Consider the following 20,420-nt stretch of genomic DNA (forward strand, 5'->3'; position numbering starts at 1 on the left):
AATTACTGAGTACATTATCCCGCTGACAGTTCAAATATTCTGAAACGTAATTACCCACTTAACTTAATTAACAACTCTTGGTAATTGGGCAAATTGCAGAGTTCACTCCTGGCTTCTCTCCTTCACTCACTTAGATTCTCAGTCACACGGCACAGAAACAGGCCCTTCGGCCCAACTTGTCCATTCTGACCAATCTACACGAGTCCCACCTGCCCCTATCCTACACACACACTAGGGACAATTTTACAATTATACCAAGCCAATTAAGCTACAAAGCTGTACGTCTGTAGTGTGGGATTGGGGGTTTCAGTGAGGTGCCTGCTGCCCCTAGTAAGGTGATGTTAGTCTTGAAGGAGTAGACCTTTGGCCGACTATGTGTGTTCATGTCGGCTTGCAGGTTTTATCAAGTGAGTTTACTGGACAGTAAAGCTGTTCCTCCCTCAAACTCTGCCTCCATCACAGTGTCTTGCCCGCCCACACATGACTGGGGTCACAACTGTGAGTTTATTCCCCAAACCTGGCAGTGCATCTGATGTATCACTGGTTATAACAGTCTGAAGAAGGGTTTCGGCCCGAAACGTCACCGATTTCCTTAGCTCCATAGATGCTGCTGCACCCGCTGAGTTTCTCCAGCATTTTTGTCTATCACTGGTTATAATAGGATTTGCCTTTTCAATGCAAGTTTAAATTAATCCATTTGTTCCCAAGAATAAAGTTCACAGGCGCGCCTTAACGCCTTCATTATGGGGGCTCACAAGACGTTTAGTTTAGGGATACAGCGAGGAAGCAGGCCCTTCGGCCCACCGAGTCCATGCTGACCAGCGATCATCCCGTACACCAGCACTATCCTACACACACACACACGGGACAAATTCCCAATTAACTTGCAAACACGCATGTCTTTGGAGTGTGGGAGGAAACCGGAGCACCCGGAGAAAACCCATGCGATCACGGGGAGAACGTGCAAACTCCACACGGACAGCACCCATAGTCAGGATGGAACCCGGGCCTCTGGCGCTGTGAGGTGGCAGCTCTACCCGCTGCGCCCGCCGCTGCCCGCGTGTGTATTCGCTCGTGTTCCTGCTCGAATAACCTCGTTCCATCTGCGATTTTGTTGGTATCTAATTCTGGTTTCATCGCACCTTTACAGTTGATTGGAGGATGTGTCTGTCTTCCTGTGACGTTGACCAGAGCTGGGTTTATCAATCCATTAATCACACATCTGTTATCCCAGTTCCCTGAAGCCAACTGATCTTGCGATCGCATCCGGTTTACAATGTACCCTTCAGGAGGGGACGAGAATTGAGTTATAACCTGTATCCTGTAGCATTGGATCCTGAATCAGTTCCAGACCAGTGCTCTCCTGCACGCTAACATCAGTCATAGACGCCGTTGCAACAGGGGTGGAGATAGGTGGACAGTACTGGCTTATAATGGTTCCATTAATGAATAATAACTCTGCTCTAATGTCCCACAAGGCGGTTCTGAAGTGTCCATGCGATGCATCTATCAAATAATGAAAGGCTTGGATACAGTGGATGTGGAGAGGATGTTTTCACTAGTGGGAGAGTCTAGGACCAGAGGGCACAGCCTCAGAATTAAAGGATGTTCCTTTAGGAAGGGGATGAGGAGGAATTTCTTTAGCCAGAGGGTGGTGAATCTGTGGAATTCTTTGCCACAGACGGCTGTGGAGGCCACAAGTCAGTGGATATATTTACTAGGGAGGTTGATGGGCTGATGATTAGTGTGGGTGTCAGGGGTAATGGGGAGAAGGCAGGAGAATGGGATTAGAGATATACAGCATGGAAACTGGCAATTCGGTCCAACTTGCCCACACAGACCAACGTGCCCCATCTACATGAGTCCCACCTGCCTGAGTTTGGCCCGTGTCTCTCTAAACCTGTCCCATCCATGAGACTGACAAGTAGAACTGCCATGATTGAATGGCGGGGTAGACTTGATGGGCTGAATGGCCTAATTACGCTCCTGTATCTTATGAACGTTTGCCAGTGTTAATCTCAGCTGGCCTTCCCATGTTCCCAATGTTGGGGGAGTCCAGAACCAGGGGCCACACAGTTTAAGAATAAGGGATCGGCCATTTAAGACTGAGACGAGGAAAGATCTTTTCATCCAGTTGTGGAATTCTCTGCCACAGAAGGCAGTGGAGGCCGATTCACTGGATGTTTTCAATAGAAAGTTAGATTTAGCTGTTAGGGCTAACGGAATCAAGGGATACGGGGAGAAAGCAGGAACGGGGTACTGATTGTGGATGATCATATTGAATGGCGGTGCAGGCTCGAAGGGCCGAATGGCCTACTACTCCTGCACCTATTGTCGATGTTTCTACGTTTCACTGTGTAATACGTTGTGGTTTTAGGGTGACCGGAGCCTGTGGGCAGGAATAGTAGACACTCACTGCGATCTGTCGACAGTCTGAGTAGCGGCCAGCCTCTCGCTCGCCCCAGTGTCCCTGTCCGTCGCCCGGCTGTCTGGCTCTCCCCCCCCCGTCTGCCGTTGTGCTCTTAAGGAGATCAATAATTTAATAACTGAACCTGGAAATAAATCACTTTCATATCTGGCCTCAAAATCCCTTTAGCTGAATGATTTAAAAGGGGTAATGATTGAATTAATTTCAGCAGAATAATATTGTAACGAGCAGACCTTTCCCCTGGTGAATTTTATCCGCAGCATTTGTGCAAGTGAGCTGTCTGGAGCTGGAGATGTGTCGACCTACCTCAGCACCCATTCCTCTCTCTCTCTCACCAACCCGACTACCTTGCCGCAGATAGACCTCCAACCTGTGTAGGAAACAACTACAGATGCTGGTTTAACTCGAAGGTAGATGGAATAACTCAGCGGGACAGGCAGCATCTGTGGAGAGAAGGAATGGGTGACGTTTCGGGTCGAGACCCTTCATCAGACTGGTTAGGGAAAGGGCAGAACTCTCATCGGAGAGAGGAGGAGAGCTTCTCCAACGATAGATACATAGATGAGTGAATGAATAAGTTTATTGGCCAAGTATTCACATACAAGGAATTTGCCTTGGTGCTCCACCCGCAAGTGACAACATGACATAGTGGCAGTTAGGAATGACTCATAAAACATAAAACATTAATAATAAAACATTATCGATTAAACATGTGAATTAAATAAAATACCAGAGCAAACGGAGGCTACAGATATTTGGTTATTGAGTAGAGCTACTACTCGTGGAACAAAGCTGTTTATGTCTGGCTGTGGCAGCTTTGACAGTCCGGAGTCGCCTTCCAGAGGGAAGTGATTCAAAGAGTTTGTGGCCAGTGGGGGTGTGGGTGTGGACATGGGTGTAGATGTGGGTGGGGGTCTGGGTGGGGTGGGGGTGAGGATGTGGTGAGGGTGTGGGTGGTGGTGTAGATGTGGGTGGGGGTCTGTGTGGGTGGGTGGGTGTAGGTGTGTGTGTGTGGTGTGGGGGTAAAGATGTGGGTGGGGGGTCTGGGTGGGTGTAGATGTGTAGATGTGTGTGTCGGTGTGGGTGGGGGTCTGGGTGTGGGTGGGTGTGTGTAGGTGTGTGTGTGTGTCTGGGTGTAGATGTGTGTGTCGGTGTGTGTGTCGGTGTGTGTGTGTGGGTGTCTGTGTGGGGGTGAGTGTGGGTGGGTCTAGGTGTGTCTGTGGGGGTGTAGATGTGGGTGGGGGTGGGGTCTGGGTGGGGGTGGGTGTAGATGTGTGTGTGTGTGGACGTGTTACTGTGGGGGGGCTTGTCGTGTCTGGGGCGGCCAGTCCCTGCCGTGTTACAATAACGTCCTGTAACACACACCGCACACATCTACACCCCCACACACACACACCGACACCCACATCTACACCCACACCCCCACCCCACCCACAATAACGTCCTGGTTTCTTCCCACAGGACTGGCTGACCAGGTTTGGCTACCTGCCGCCCCCCGATGCCGCCAGCGGCCAGCTCCAGGTGCAAGAGGCTTTAACTGAGGCCATCAAAGCCATGCAGAGATTTGCAGGACTCGAGATCAACGGCCTGATAGGTAGGGAGGGGCCTGGAACACAAACTCCCACTGGGGGTCATTGATTGATTCAGCCCATCAAGTCTACTCCCGCCATTCAATCATGGCTGATCTATCTCTCCCTCCTAACCCCATTCTCCTGCCTTCTCCCCGTAACCCCTGACACCCGCACTAATCAACAATCTATCTATCTCTGCCTTAAAAATATCCACTGACTTGTGGCCTCCACAGCCGTCTGCGGCAAAGAATTCCACAGATTCACCACCCTCTGACCAAAGAAATTCCTCCTCATCTCCTTCCTAAAGGAACGTCCTTTAATTCTGAGGCTGTGCCCTCTAGTCCTAGACTCTCCCATCCTCTCCACATCCACTCTATCCAGGCCTTTCACTAATTCGCTGGTCAGGCAGCAACTATGGAGAGGGAGTGACTGGAAGCTGCAGACTGCCCGTGGAACTGACTAGAGATTATTTTTCATACACAGGGACAAATGTTATGAGCAAACTATTTTACAAAGATCCCAACATCACATTCACTTGTGTACACTCACAGGTCAAATATCCGTTGTCATTCTACAGCAAGAGAGTTGAACTGTACGGCAACAGGCCCTTCAGCCCACAAGGCCCATGCTGAACATACCAAGTTAAACTGATCTCCGCAGATAGACACAAAAAGCTTCTTCAGATTGAAGAAGGGTCTTGACCCGAAACGGCACCTATCCATGTTGTGGGGGGCGTGTGGGGGGGGGGTGAGGGTGTGTTGGTGGGGGTGAGGGTGAGGGTGGGAGTGAGGGTGAGGGTGAGTGTGGGGGGGGGGGTGGGGGTGAGGGTGGGGGTGAGGGGTTAGGCTGTGGGTGGGGGTGGGGGTGGGGGCGAGGGTGGGGGTGAGGGTGAGGGTGAGGGTGAGGGGGTGGGGGTGGGGGGGTGAGGGGGGGGGTGAGGGTGGGGGGGGGGGGGTGGGGGTGGGTGGGGGGGGGGGGGGGGGTGTGGGTGGGGGGGGGGGGGGGGGTGGGGGTGGGGTGAGGGGGGGGTGGGGGTGGGTGGGGGGTGTGTGGTTGGGTGAGGGTGAGGGTGGGGGTGGGGTGTGGGGTGTTAGGGGTGGGGGGTGGGTGGGGGGGGGTGGGGTGTGGGGGTGGGGTGGGGGTGAGGGGGTGAGTGTGGGGTGGGGGTGGGGGTGGGGTGGGGGTGAGGGGGGGTGGGGGGGGGGGGGAGGGGGGGGGTGGGGGTGGGGGTGGGGGGACACAGAAGGTGACCCTGTGTGAGGGACCCAGCCACTATTGACCTGTCCCCACCCCTGCACCCGTTGACATTGGAGTGAAGCTGCTGACCTGTTTGAGTTCTAGATGAGGCAACGCTATCATTGATGAAGACCCCGCGCTGCTCTCTGCCCGACGTGGCCGACTCTGACACGGGCAGCCGCAAGAGAGAGGTCCATCCCGGCACTAAGTGGAACAAGAGGAACCTGTCATGGAGGTAAATGTCCAGCCCTGTGTGTGTGTGGGTGTGTGTGTGAGTGTGTGTGTGTGTGTGTGTGTGTGTGTGTGTGTGTGTGTGTGTGTGTGTGTGGGTGTGTGTGTGTGTGCCTGTGTGTGTGTGTGTGTGTGGGTGTCTGTGTGTGCGTGATCTTTGATTCCACCCTCTCCCTTGAGCCTCACATCCGCCATGTCATTAAAACCTCTTCTTTCATCTCCGCAACATCGCCAAACTCAGACCCTCTCTCACACCTCCCGCTGCTGAAAGACTCATCCATGCCTTCATCTCCTCCCGACTGGACTATTGCAACTCACTTCTCCTTGGCATCAGCTCCACCTACATCACCCGACTCCAACTGGTCCAGAACGCAGCCGCCCGACTCATCACCCACACCAAATCCTGGCATCACATCACTCCAGTCCTCAAACAACTTCACTGGCTTCCCATCTCCCACCGGATCACCTACAAAATCCTGGTCCTCACCTACAAAGCCCTCCACCATCTGGCCCCCCCATATCTCACTGACCTCCTCTCCCCCTACCAACCCTCATGGTCCCTCAGATCCACATCAGCCGGTCTCCTCTCCATCCACAAGTCCAACCTCCGCAGTTTTGGGGGACAGAGCCTTCTCCAGGGCAGCTCCCAGGCTCTGGAACTCCCTCCCCCAACTGATCCACAATTCCGTGTCCCTCACCATCTTCCAGTCCCGCCTCAAGACCCATCTCTTCACCTCTGCCTATCCTTAGCCCCACATCCCCCTCCCTTTTCATCTGTGCTTGAATTGCCTCATATTGTGTTTTGTATTGAATTCTGTCTTTACTTTGTGTACTAGTCATGTCTCTATTATTTATTTCATTCCCTACATGTTTTTCCTCTACTTGCTAAATTTTTGTAAGGTGTCCTTGAGACTCTTGAAAGGCGCCGATAAATAAAATGTTTTATTGTTATTATTATTATTGTCATGTGTACCTTGAGCCCTGGTCTCAGCTTACAGTACAAAACAATACAATACAATAAATATTTATTGTGATTTCAGCTTCAGTGAGGCTCAAACGAAGTTCCGTTTTGCCTTGCGGTAAAGGCAAACGTTGCATTTGTATCACTAATTATCTGCAGCACCTGCAAGCTGTGATTCATGGTCAAGGATAAACAGCACCATGTGTACAGCGCACTGCTCTCCTCTGTCCAATTAAACTATGTTCTACTTCCCTCTTCCCTTTGCCAAAGTGAATCATATTCCATATCGTTCCCCCATCTGTCTCTGGAACTAATAAGCTGCGTTGCCTAGAACTCACAGTCACGCTGCAGAAATCCTCCTTCAATCTGGGCCACGGAACATCTTCAAACGGGTGTATAAAATCATGAGAGGAATAGATCGGGTAGATGCACAGAGTCTCTTGCCCAGAGTAGGGGAATCGAGGACCAGAGGACAAGGTTCAAGGTGAAGGGAGAAGATCTGAGGGGCAACTTTTTCACACAGTATGGGTGTATGGACAGAGCTGCTGGAGGAGGTAGTTGAGGCTGGGACTATCCCAATGTTTCAGAAACAGTTAGACAGGTACATGGATAGGACAGGTTTGGAGGGATATGGACCAAACGCTGGCAGGTGGGACTGATGTACATGTTGTGTACTGTACCTGTGGTATACCTATGATGTACCTGTGATGTACCTGTGATGTACCTGTGATGTACCTGTGGTGTACCTGTGATGTACCTGTGATGTACCTGTGATGTACCTGTGGTGTACCTGTGCTGTGGTGTACCTGGGATGTACCTGGGATGTACCTGTGGTGTACCTGTGATGTACCTGTGGTGTACCTGTGCCATACCTGTGCTGTGCTCTCTGTGCAGGGTGCGTACGTTCCCGCGGGACCCCCACCTTGGGCACGACACTATCCGGGCCCTCATGTACTACGGGCTGAAGGTGTGGAGCGACGTGGCACCGCTCAACTTCCACGAGGTTGCCGGGGACAACGCGGACATCCTGATCGACTTCTCCACGGCCCAGCACCAGGACGCGTACCCCTTCGACGGGCCCGGGGGCGCTGTAGCTCACGCCTTCTTCCCCGGAGACGGCCCAGCCGCGGGGAAGGTGCACTTTGATGACGATGAGGCCTGGTCATTCAGGTCCGCAGGTGAGGGGTCAAGGTCACGGGTACGACCGGGTCAGGGGTCAGAGGGCGAGGGAGGCACTCAATGTCCAGCGGGGGGTGGGAGACACCAGGAACTAACTGCAGATGCCAGAATCTAGAGCAGAAAATATAAAGTGCTGGAGGAACTCAGCAGGTTTTAAAGTTTCGAGTTACAGTGCAGGAACAGGCCCTTCGGCCCACCGATCAACAATCACCCGTTCACACATGCTATCCCATTTTCTCATCCACTCCACACACACACACACACACACACACACACTAGGGGAGCAATTTACAGAAGCCAATTAACCTACAAACCTGCACGAGATTGGAGTGTGGGAGTGAAACCGGAGCGCCCGGAGAAAACCCACGCAGGTCACGGGGAGAACGTGCAAACTCCGTACAGACAGCACCCGTGGTCAGGATGTAATGGGGGTCTCTGGCGCTGTGAGGCAGCAGCTCTACCCGCTGCGCCACCGTGCCAACACCAAGCCCAGGAACCACTCACACTAACTCCCTAGAGAGAGGTTCTCCTCACCTCAGTGCTGAGTTAGAACGAAGAACTGGTTTTGGATCCATTATTCACGCAGTTCTTCACGTTGAACCTTTAGCCGTTTGTAATTTCCTGCAACACATCGATGTCAGAAACAGATTGATGTCTTTGTTCCGAAACCTTCAGCTGAACTTCAGTGGAGTTCTGCACAAACCGCATCTCTCTCCTTGGAAGGATGTTGCTCGCAAGATAATAAAATAACGTTATAGGCAGATAAAACCTTTCATTAAAAACTGAGAATATAGACAATAGGTGCAGGAGGAGGCCATTCGGCCCTTCGAGCCAGCACCGCCATTCAATATGATCATGGCTGATCATCCACAGTCAGTACCCCGTTCCTGCCTTCTCCCCATATCCCCTGACTCCACTATCTTCAAGAGCCCTATCTAGCTCTCTCTTGAAAGCATCCAGAGAACCGGCCTCCACCGCCCTCTGAGGCAGAGAATTACATCGGGAACAATCTTCCTGCATCTAGCCTGTCCAACCCCTTAAGAATTTTGTAAGTTTCTATAAGATCCCCCCTCAATCTTCTAAATTCTAGCGAGTACAAGCCGAGTCTATCTAGTCTTTCTTCATAAGACAGTCCTGCCATCCCAGACAGTTGTGACATGAGGGTTGTGGGTTTAAACCATGGTCTGTGACTACAGTGTGGATCTTCCTTTACAGATATTCAGGTGATGGACCTGTTTGCGGTGGGGGTCCATGAGTTTGGCCACGCCATTGGACTTCCACACTCTTCATCCAATGTGTCTATAATGAGACCCTACTACCAGGGCCCAGTGGGAGACCCCCTGCAGTATCGACTGCCCCGTCACGACCAGCTGAGCGTCTGGCAAATGTACGGTACGTACACGTAACCTCCCCACCGCTCCACACGTACAACGCACGGGACGGGCCGGGACGGGACGGGACGGGACGCAGCTTCAGTTCCAGTCTACTTTTCACACCTCGCCCTTCCCTATCTCTACATTCCCTCTCCCCCGACTCTCAGTGTGAAGAAGGGTCTCGACCAGTTCCATCTCCCCAGAGACGGGGCCCCAACCCTGGCGATTATGTTGCGTGCTGGCCACAGAAGCAGAACTACAAACGCACATCACAATGGTCCCACACTCTGACACATCTACTCCTACAGCAACAGGCCCTTCGGCCCATCGAGCCCTTGCCGACCATCGATCACACTCTCCACTAGCTCTCTCCTACACACTAGGGACAATTTACAGAAGCCAATTAACCTACAAACCCGCACATCTTAGTCAGTGGGAAACTATTTCCCCAGGGTGGGAGTGTCAAAGACTAGAGGGCGCAGCTTTATGGTGAGAGGGGCAAAGTTTCAAGGAGATGTGTGGGGCAGGGTTTTCTCACACACAGGGTGGTGGGTGCCTGGAACGCGCTGCCAGGGGTGGGGGTGGAGGCAGATACGATCGTGGTGTTTTGATCAGCATGGAAAATAAGTTAAAATGAAATAGGGGCATTTAAGAGACTATTGCCCCGTGTACCGAGGTACAGTGAAAAGCTTCTGTTGCGTGCTAACCAGTCAGCGGGAAGACAACACATGATCACAATCGAGCCGTCCACAGTGTACAGATACAGGGTAAGGGACTGCGAGGAGCTTAAGAAGATCGTAGTTGAAGTCAGAGACGTTCCTGTCTTTGGAGGAGAGATGTTGGAGTGTGGGGCCGGTCGTGATGTGAGTTTGTAGATCTAATTCCGTGGCCAGCACGCACACAGTCGCACACAGTCGCACATAGCCGGAAACATTTTCTTCGTCACCTTAAACCGATGTTTTGTTCATTCACGGTGACTCTGAGATTCTTGTGTTGTCGGCTTGGTCTTTGGCCAAGTCTTTAGCCCGAGGACGTATGCGCTGCGTCTGCTGATCAGTCACTGCGAGGGTTTTATAATAATCAATCTGTCTGCAGGGATGTGTTTGACTTGCAGCAACACTGCAGGTCACCAGCGCCTACATTCACATGTGTCTAATAGCAATATATTACCCTGACTACCCAGGATATTACAATGTTAGATTTAGAGCACTCTTTATCATCTGCTTGCCAGGGTAGGACAGGCAGCAATGTGTAATGGGATTAGTGTGTGCGTGTGTGTGCGTGTGTGCGTGCGTGCGTGTGTGTGTGTGCGTGTGTGTGTGTGTGCGTGCGTGTGTGCGTGTGTGCGTGCGTGCGTGTGTGTGTGTGTGTGCGGGTGTGGGTGGGTGTGTGTGTGTGTGCGAGTGTGTGTGTGTGCATGTGCGTGTGTGTGTGCGTGTGTGTGCGTGTGTGTGCGTGTGTGTCTGCGTGTGTGTGTGCGTGCGTGTGCATGTGTGTGTGCGTGTCTGTGTGTGTGCATGTGCGTGTGTGTGTATGTGACTGTGTGCGTGTGCGCGTGAGTGTATGTGCAAGTGTGTGTGCGTGAGTGTGTGTGTGCATGTGTGTGAACATGTGTCTGTATGAGCGTGTGTGCATGTGTATGCGTGTATGTGCTGCCGTACATATATGTGCATGCTGTGTACATACGTGTGCGTGTTTTCACAGCTGTGTTTCTCTCTCCACACACAGGGGTCAGGGAGCTGCTGTTCCCCACCAGCCAGCCGCAGACAGAGAGCTCCTCGGACCACCCTGTACTACCCGCTGCCTCGCCAGGACCACGGCCTACCGCCCCGTGAGTGTGGCCCCCCCCCCCCACAGTGCAGCTCTGTACAACCATGGTCAGGTCACACGGACATTACAGGACGTTCCTTTAGGAAGGAGATGAGGAGGAATTTCTTTAGCCAGAGGGTGGTGAATCTGTGGAATTCTTTGCCACAGACGGCTGTGGAGGCCACAAGTCAGTGGATATTTTTAAGGCAGAGATAGATAGATTCTTGATTAGTGCGGGTGTCGGGGGTTATGGGGAGAAGGCAGGAGAATGGGGTTGGGAGGGAGAGATAGATCAGCCATGATTGAATGGCAGAGTAGACTATGTGGGCCGAATGGCCTAATTCTACTATCACGTGTGACCTTCTGACCCGGGTGGGGCACAGAGTGGGGTACACACTGGGGTACAGAGTGGGGTACAGAGTGGGGTACAGAGTGGGGGTACAGAGTGGGGGTACAGTGGGGTACACACTGGGGTACAGAGTGGGGGTACAGTGGGGTACAGAGTGGGGTACAGAGTGGGGTACAGAGTGGGGTACAGAGTGGGGGTACAGAGGGGGGTACAGTGGGGGTACACAGACTGGGGGTACAGAGTGGGGTACAGTGGGGTACACAGTGGGGTACAGAGTGGGGTACAGGCAGTGGGGGTACAGAGTGGGGTACAGAGTGGGGTACAGAGTGGGGGTACAGAGTGGGGTACACACTGGGGTACAGAGTGGGGGTACAGAGGGTACAGAGGGGGTACAGAGGTGGGGGTACAGAGTGGGGGTACAGAGTGGGGTACAGAGTGGGGTACAGAGTGGGGTACAGAGTGGGGGTACAGAGTGGGGTACAGAGTGGGGTACAGAGTGGGGGTACAGAGTGGGGTACAGAGTGGGGGTACAGAGTGGGGTACAGAGTGGGGTACAGAGTGGGGGTACAGAGTGGGGGTACAGAGTGGGGTACAGAGTGGGGGGTACAGAGTGGGGGTACAGAGTGGGGTACAGAGTGGGGTACAGAGTGGGGGTACAGAGTGGGGGTACAGTGGGGTACAGAGTGGGGTACAGAGTGGGGTACAGAGTGGGGTACAGAGTGGGGGTACAGAGTGGGGGTACAGAGTGGGGGTACAGAGTGGGGGTACAGAGTGGGGGGTACAGAGTGGGGGTACAGAGTGGGGTACAGAGTGGGGGTACAGAGTGGGGGTACAGAGTGGGGGTACAGAGTGGGGTACAGAGTGGGGTACAGAGTGGGGGGTGGGGTACAGAGGGGGGTACAGAGTGGGGGTACAGTGGGGTACAGAGTGGGGGTACAGAGTGGGGGTACAGTGGGGTACAGAGTGGGTACAGAGTGGGGGTACAGAGTGGGGGTACAGAGTGGGGGTACAGAGTGGGGGTACAGAGTGGGGTACAGTGGGGTACAGAGTGGGGTACAGAGTGGGGTACAGAGTGGGGTACAGAGTGGGGTACAGAGTGGGGGTACAGAGTGGGGGCACAGAGTGGGGGTACAGTGGGGTACAGAGTGGGGGTACAGTGGGGTACAGAGTGGGGTACAGAGTGGGGTACAGAGTGGGGTACAGACTGGGGCACGTGTGTGAACACATGAACTGTTTCTCCTGCAGGGTGAGGGGGGGTCTCCCGGACAGATGTAACACCGACTTTGATGCCGTGGCTCAGATCCGTGGCGAGGCGTTCTTCTTCAAAGGTACGCACGGTAATCCCACACGCGTGTACAGAGACTGCCTTCCCGCACACGCGTGTGGCCTGTTCGAGGCCACCTTCCCCCACACGCGTGTGACCTGTTCGAGGCCACCTTCCCCCACACACAGGTCCGGCTGCACTGCCCTTCCACACGCATGTGTGCGCCAACACGCGTGCGTCTCCGATCTTTCGTCCAAACGGCCAGGACGCCTGGCGGACACTCGGTGACCGTTTGCGCTGGGACCGCCAGGACCCGCTGCATCTCCCGGTTGCTTCAACTCCCCCTCCCCTCCCACACTGACCGCTCTGTCCTGGGCCCCCCCCCCCACTGTCAGAGTGAGGACCAGCGCACATTGGAGGAACAGCCCCTCATATATCACTTGTGCAGCTTACACCCCAGCGGTATGAAGAGTGGTCTCGACCCGAAACGTCACCTATCCATGTTCTCCACAGATGCTGCCTGACCCGCTGAGTTACTCCAGCACTCTGTGAAACGTCACCTATCCACGTTCTCCACAGATGCTGCCTGACCCACTGAGTTATGGTGCAGCAGCATCTATGGAGCGAAGGAAATAGGCAACGTTTCGGGCCGAAACCCTTCTGGAAATAGGCAACGTTTCGGGCCGAAACCCGGAAGGGTTTCGGCCTGAAACGTTACCTATTTCCTTAGCTCCATAGATGCTGCTGCACCTGCTGAGTTACTCCAGCACTCTGTGAAACGTCACCTATCCATGTTCTCCACAGATGCTGCCTGACCCGCTGAGTTACTCCAGCACTCTGTGAAACGTCACCTATCCATGTTCTCCACAGATGCTGCCTGACCCGCTGAGTTATGGTGCAGCAGCATCTATGGAGCGAAGGAAATAGGCAACGTTTCGGGCCGAAACCCTTCTGGAAATATGGACTTGAAGTTTAGGGGTAACATGAGGGGGAACTTCTTTACTCAGAGAGTGGTAGCTGTGTGGAATGAGCTTCCAGTGAAGGTGGTGGAGGCAGGTTCGTTTTTATCATTTAAAAATAAATTGGATAGTTATATGGATGGGAAGGGAATGGAGGGTTATGGTCTAGCGCAGGTATATACAACTACAAGATTATGTGTCATTTGAGCCCTAGTGAGGCTCGAACGATGGCCTGTTTCCGTGCTGTAAAACAAAGTTTTCCTAGTTATACACACAATAGGCAACCATCCATCCATCTGCAGTTCCTTCCAAGGTTCTCCATGTCTCCCACTAGAGTGGTGCGAATAAGCTCCACCATCACAGGGGGTGCGCAGGAATGCAGGACCCGTTTGTGTCTAGACACACAAAGTTGGGTAGAGGCTGGAATGCCTCACAGCGCCACGAAGCCGTGCCCGGGCGATGTCCCGACCTCGCTCCTCGATTCAACCCCATGACTCCGGCAAGAGACGCGTGCGGGAGCTCCGGGACCCGGTCTCTTCCTCTCATGATTTTTATACCGCTAAGATCCCGATATATAAGATTTTACCAGACCTGTGGCTGCGTTGTGGAGCCTCCATTTTGGTGGCAAAAACGTTGAAAGCAGACTATTATCTAAACCGCTGGCCGATTGGGGCCAGCCCCACGGAGATGCAGCGAGACCTGGGTGTCATGGTGCCCCGGTCGTTGAGGGAGGCCGCTGCAGGTGCAGCAGGCAACGAAAGAAGACCCGACGGGAAAAGGTATGTTCCCGGACAGGCAAGAGGATTTTAAACGGTATAGGAGCTCCCCCCCGTTCTACTGCAGTTGTACACATTTAAAACTGGTGAAAAAACACATCTGGAGTATTGCGTACAGTTTTGGTCTCCAAGACAGAGACAGGCTGCAGGGGCCGCTGCATAGAACTGGGAGTGCGCCGACGGTTTGGTCCAGACTGAGGTCCTGGGATGTCAGGACTGTCTTCGGAAGGAAGAGGGTGGATAGACTGTTTCCGTGCTGTAATTGTTATATCTCTATGGAAATAGGAACGTTTGAAAGGGGATCTTTTCGAAACGTTACCTATTTCTTAGCTCCATAGTGCTGCCTGACAGGCTAGTTACTGCAGGAAACGATTGTTATCCGATGTTAGGGAGATGCCAGCCAAGGGAGTTACAGCTTAAGGATAAAACGGAAAATCCTTGTACAACACAGATGAGAAGAACTTTTTTTACTCCACAGAGAGTGGTTTATCTCGGTGGAACTCTCTGCCACAGTTCCTTCCAAGTTGAGGCCAGTTCATTGGCTATATTTAACAGCTCCACTTAGATGGGGCCCTTGAACTGCTAAGGGGATCAGAGGGTATGCCAGAAGGCAGGTACGGGTAGAGCTGAGTTGGATGATCAGCCATGATCATATTTCAATCCCGACCTGGTCCAGGCTTCCCCTACTCGGGAAAGAGGACTCTGTGCCTCTACTCAACCTAATTTCTCATGTTTCTATGTACCTCTTACAAAGATCTCCCCTCATCCTCCTCCGCTCCATGGAATAGAGACCCAGCCTGGTCAACCTCTCCCTATAGCTCACACCCACTAGTCCTGGCAACATCCTCGTAAATGTTCTGTGAACTCTTTCAAGCTTGACAATATCTTTCCTGTAACACGGTGCCCAGAACTGAACACAAAACTCTAAATGCCAGTCTCACCAACGCCTTATACAACTGCAACAGGACCTCCCAACTTCTCTACTCAATACTCTGACTGATGAAGGCCAAAGTGCCAAAAGCCTTGTTGACCACCTTGTCCACCTGCGACTCGATCTTCAAGGAACCATGCACCTGTACTCCTAGATCCCTCTGCTCCACAACACTCCTCAGAGGTCGACCATTCACTGTGTAGGTCCTGCCCATGTTAGACTTCCTCAAAACGCAACACCTCGCCCTTCTCTGCATTAAATTCCATCAACCATTCCTCCGCCCAACTGGCCAATCGATCCAGATCCTGCTGCAATCTTTCACGACCATCTTCACTATCGACAATACCACTCACTTTTGTATCATCAGCAAACTTGCTAATCTTGCCCTGTATGTTCTCATCCAAATCATTGATGTAGATCTCAGTCTCAGTCCCGAATGGACAACCCCTTATTCTTAAACTGTGACCCCTGGTTCTGGACTCCCTCAACATGGGGAATATTTTTCCTGCATCTCGCCTGTTTGATATGTTGATGTGAATGTTCTAAGTTGCGTTGTGTTTGCGCCAACAGGGAAGTACTTTTGGCGACTGACCCGAGACCGGCACCTGGTGTCCTTGCAGCCGGCAGAGATCCAGCGGTTCTGGCGAGGACTGCCGGCCAACATGGGGGGCGTGGACTCGGCATACGAGAGAACCACTGACCACAAAATAGTCTTCTTCAAAGGTAACGGCTCCACCTGCGGCCAACCGCCCGTCCACCAGGGCTTGGACTACACAACTCAGGAAGTCATAGAGTGATACAGTGCGGACACAGGCCCTTTGGTCCATCTTGCCCATACCGCCCAACATGTCCCAGCTACAAAGATAGACACAAAATGCTGGAGTAACTCAGCGGGACGGGCAGCATCTCTGGGTTTATTTTCTTTGTCTCAGATCCCAGCCTTTCATCCAGATCCCCCCAAACCTGTCCTAGCCATGTACCCGTCTAACTGTTTCTTAAACATTGGGGTAGTCCCAGCATCAACTACCTCCTCTGGCAGCTCGTTCCATACACCCACCACCCTCTGTGTGGAAAAAGTTACCCCTCAGATTCCTATTAAATCTTCTCCCCTTCACCTTGAACCCATGTCCTCTGGTCCTCGATTCCCCTACTCTGGGCAAGAGACTCTGTGCATCTACCCGATCTATTCCTCTCATTATTTTATACCCCACTATAAGATCAACCCCTCATCCTCCTGCGCTCCAGGGAATAGAGACCCAGCCTACTCAACCTCTCCCTATAGCTCACACCCTCTAGTCCTGGCAACATCCTTGTGAATCTTCACTGAACCCTCTCCAGTTTGACAATATCTTTTCTATAACATGGTGCCCAGAACTGAACACAATTCTCTGCTGCACCACCTTGTGTTTCATTACATGAAGTTTCATTGGGGTCCACTTGACAATTAAACACTCGTGTGGCACGCTGGTGCAGCGGGTAGAGCTGCTGCCTCACAGCGCCAGAGACCCGGGTTCAATCCCGACTACGGGTGCTGTCTGTACGGAGTTTGCACGTTCTCCCCGTGACCTGCGTGGGTTTACCCCGGGATCTTCGGTTTCCTCCGACACTCCACAGACGTGTAGGTTTGTAGGTTAATCGTGTAAGTGTAGATTGTCCCCAGTGTGTGTAGGATAGTGTTAGTGTGCGGGGATCGCTGGCCGGCACGGACTCGGTGGGCCGAAGGGCCTGTTTGGTTGCTGTATCTCTGCAGTAAACCCTTGACTGTTGGCTGTTAACTCTTTATCTCAGGAGAACGCTACTGGGTTTTCAAAGACAACAATGTAGAGGAGGGCTACCCGCGATTCATCGCTGACTTTGGCCTCACGGTGAAGAGCGTAGACGTGGCCTTTGTCTCGCCCCACAACGACACCACCTACCTGTTCAAGGGCAATCAGTACTGGAGGTACGATGACCATTGGAGGAAGATGGACCCAGCTTACCCAAAGCCAACAACACTGTGGAAGGGTTTGCCCAGTGGAGTAGATGATGCCATGCGTTGGTCTGATGGTACGTATGTGGCACTGGTGGACAACCCTGGTCGCTCTGCAATTGGAAATATGTCGTTAAGCACGAGGGCGGCACGCTGGTGCAGCGGGTAGAGCTGCTGCCTCACAGCACCAGAGACCCCAGTTCCATCCTGACTACGGGTGCTGTCTGTACGGAGTTTGCACGTTCTCCCCGTGACCTGCGTGGGTTTTCTCTGGGTGCTCCAGTTTCCTCCCACACTCCAAAGACGTGCCGGTTTGTAGGTTAATTGGCTCGGTCTAATTCTAAATTTTCCCCAGTGTGTGTAGGATAGTGATAATGTGCGTGGATCGCTTGTTGGCGCCGACTCGGTGGGCCGAAGGGCCTGTTTCCGTGGGCCGTATCTCTAAACTAAACTGTTGCCGTGCTGAGGTGGGGGGATATCTCTTCAGGTAAACAGCTTAGATGGGAGATGAGAGGCTGGGGGGGGTCAGGCTCTGGAGTTTTCACAGAGTGGGAGTAACTCAGTTAGGTCATGCATCTGGGAGAACATGATAGACGTTTCACAGAGTGCTGGAGTAACTCAGTGGGTCAGGCAGCATCTGTGGAGAACATGGATAGGTGACGTTTCGTGTTGGGATGATTTTTTTTTGTGTGTGTGGACCGTTTTTCAGAGTGACCTATCCATGTTCTCCACAGATGCTGCCTGACCCACTGAGTTACTCCAGCACTCTGTGAAACGTCACCTATCCATGTTCTCCACAGATGCTGCCTGACCCACTGAGTTACTCCAGCACTCTGTGAAACGTCACCTATCCATGTTCTCCACAGATGCTGCCTGACCCACTGAGTTACTCTAGCACTCTGTGCAACGTCACCTAGCCATGTTCTACCCCGATGCTGCCTGACCCGCTGAGTTATGGTGCAGCAGCATCTATGGTGCGAAGGAAATAGGCAACGTTTCGGGCTGAAACCCTTCCGGGTTTCGGCCCGAAACGTTACCTATTTCCTTAGCTCCATAGATGCTGCTGCACCCGCTGAGTTACTCCAGAACTCTGTGTACAGTTAGGAGGTATTAGCTATCAGGAGAGGTTGTATAAACATGGAATGTTTTCTCTGGAAGCTGGGAGATTGTGGAGGGATAAAGGTGTACAAGATACAAGATACAAGATACATTTAATTGTCATTGTGTGTAGAATGATGCTGTGGTTATTTGCTTTGTGCCTCCAGGAGCAACGTACTTCTTCAAGGGCAAGCAGTACTGGAAGGTGTCGGGCAACAACATGGAGGTTGACCGATCGTCACCACAGCCAGTGGGCAGGGACTGGCTGTCGTGCAGTGGGATGCAAGCGGACTCGTCTATAGGGGAGCGGGCCGAGTCGCGCCCGCGGTCAGCCCCGCAACCCGGGCACGAGACGGGCGGCGAGAGAAGGAACTGCACGTGTGGGTCGGGGGCGGTGACCCCACGACCTGCCATCCCACTGAGACACGAGGCGTTCCTCCCTCTCCTCCTTGCCCTGCCCCTCTGCCTGGGCACCGTGTAACGGGCAACGCCGGGGTTACGCCAACACCAGCGGCTGCTCCACCGGCCCGGTGACAGTTCACCGCCCGCCAGCCCACACGCCCGCCGTGGGTCAGTCTCGCCGACAAGTCCAGGGAGCATCAGAGGAAGGAGCGAAGACGCCAACACTGGCTCCATGTGGCACTGTATCCCCGACACTGTCTCTCCAACACAACTACCCACTGCAAGACAGCCCGACCTCTCGCCTGCCCCGCCACAGAAACACTGGGGCTTCATATCCCTACGGGCAAGGCTGGAACAGAGTCCAAGATCCCATGGTGGCGACCAACACATGTTCTCAGCTCCTGGCCACAGATTATTTATATATATATATATATATTATTATTGTTTTTCACTCAGTGGCCAGCGGGAAACTTGTTCATTAGTTCCCTGGCTGGGTTTGGTGTCGGTCCTGATGCTGGGACAGCTACCTCCAGTGGTAGATACCTCTAGATGGAGAGATACCAACATTGGGAGAGAGGTGGGGAGTCTTCTGTGTAGGGGAGGGGGGTGGAGGGGAGTGGGGTATCTTTGCAGGGGGTAATATCTGTAGAGGGAGAGATACTTCCAGAGGGAGGAAGGTCTCTGGAGAGGGAGATATCTCCGGGAAGTCCCATGGTCAGACAGATGCGGAGAGGTTTGGAACTCTTGGTGATTGTTTTGTGTGCCCGTGGCCTCTGGTTCTCTCAGTTTCCCCCCCCCCCCCCCCCCCCCCCCCCCCCCCCCCCCCCCCCTCCCCCCCCGGAAATCTTAGCATTGATCCACATAATGTAATCGGTTAATTTATTTATTCCTGGTCACTGCTGTTAATTGCTGATCTGGGTGAAAAACTGTATATTTAACAGGGGGACGTCAGGCAGTGAATATATTTCTGTTTAAATCAGTTTTCAGCTGGGATCTGACATTTCCTGTTCATTCAGCAGGTCGGGCAGCATCTGTGGAGGCATTGGTTTAGCATCTTGAACCTTCACCAAGGCAGGAGGCGAGGGTGAATGAGTTAGTTTGAAGTGGCTTGGATCGAGTGGATGTGGAGAGGATGTTTCCACTAGTGGGAGAGTCTAGGACTAGAGGGCACAGCCTCAGAATTAAAGGACATTCCTTTAGGAAGGAGATGAGGAGGAATTTCTTTAGCCAGAGGGTGGTGAATCTGTGGGATTCTTTGCCACACAGACGGCTGTGGAGGCCACAAGTCAGTGGATATATTTTAGGCAGAGATAGATAGATTGTTGATTAGTGCGGGGGTCAGGGGTTATGGGGAGAAGGCAGGAGAATAGGGTTAGGAGGGAGAGATAGATCAGCCACGATTGAATGGCGGAGTAGACTAGATGGGCCGAATGGTCTAATTCTGCTCCTATCACTAATGCATCATGGATCCCTGCATCCTGGGCTCCACAACCACCATTGAGTGACTTGTTGTGTGAAGTTCTCAGGAGATGAAATTAAAGTGTTAGAGGATTGCAGAGTTGTATTTCGAGTGTCTCTTCTCGTGACTTCATTCTCCAAACCACCCAATCACCCCGCCTGCGGCCACGAGTGTCCAGGGACAAGGAACTGCAGATGCTAGTTTATACCAAAGATAGACACAAAGTGCTGGAGTAACTTAGTGTGATGAAGAGCCCTGGCCCAAAACCTTATGGGCGGCATGATGGTGCAGCGGGTAGAGCTGCTGCCTCACAGCGCCAGAGACCCGGGTTCGATCCCGACTACAGGTGCTGTCTTTACGGAGTTTGCACGTTCTCCCTGTGACCTGCGTGGGTCATTTCCTGTGGCTCCAGTTTCCTCCCACAC

The 20,420-nt window shown here is 52.8% G+C and overlaps 1 protein-coding gene across 1 annotated transcript in view; it reads left to right on the plus strand.

The window, feature by feature from the left end:
* The window catches only part of mmp17a (matrix metallopeptidase 17a), a 29,723-nt gene extending 10,376 nt beyond the window's left edge, over nucleotides 1-19,347 (plus strand). Inside the window, exons 2-10 of the mRNA XM_055655506.1 lie at nucleotides 3,890-4,022; nucleotides 5,341-5,470; nucleotides 7,322-7,605; nucleotides 8,822-8,998; nucleotides 10,708-10,810; nucleotides 12,383-12,465; nucleotides 15,638-15,790; nucleotides 16,856-17,113; nucleotides 18,302-19,347. Coding sequence (XP_055511481.1) covers nucleotides 3,890-4,022; nucleotides 5,341-5,470; nucleotides 7,322-7,605; nucleotides 8,822-8,998; nucleotides 10,708-10,810; nucleotides 12,383-12,465; nucleotides 15,638-15,790; nucleotides 16,856-17,113; nucleotides 18,302-18,615 — 1,635 coding nt within the window. The 3' untranslated portion in view covers nucleotides 18,616-19,347. The remainder of the gene's footprint in view (nucleotides 1-3,889; nucleotides 4,023-5,340; nucleotides 5,471-7,321; nucleotides 7,606-8,821; nucleotides 8,999-10,707; nucleotides 10,811-12,382; nucleotides 12,466-15,637; nucleotides 15,791-16,855; nucleotides 17,114-18,301) is intronic.
* Nucleotides 19,348-20,420: the final 1,073 nt, after the last annotated feature.

The sequence above is a fragment of the Leucoraja erinacea genome, chromosome 25 (genome assembly GCF_028641065.1).
Source record: "Leucoraja erinacea ecotype New England chromosome 25, Leri_hhj_1, whole genome shotgun sequence".
Lineage (NCBI taxonomy): Eukaryota > Metazoa > Chordata > Chondrichthyes > Rajiformes > Rajidae > Leucoraja > Leucoraja erinaceus.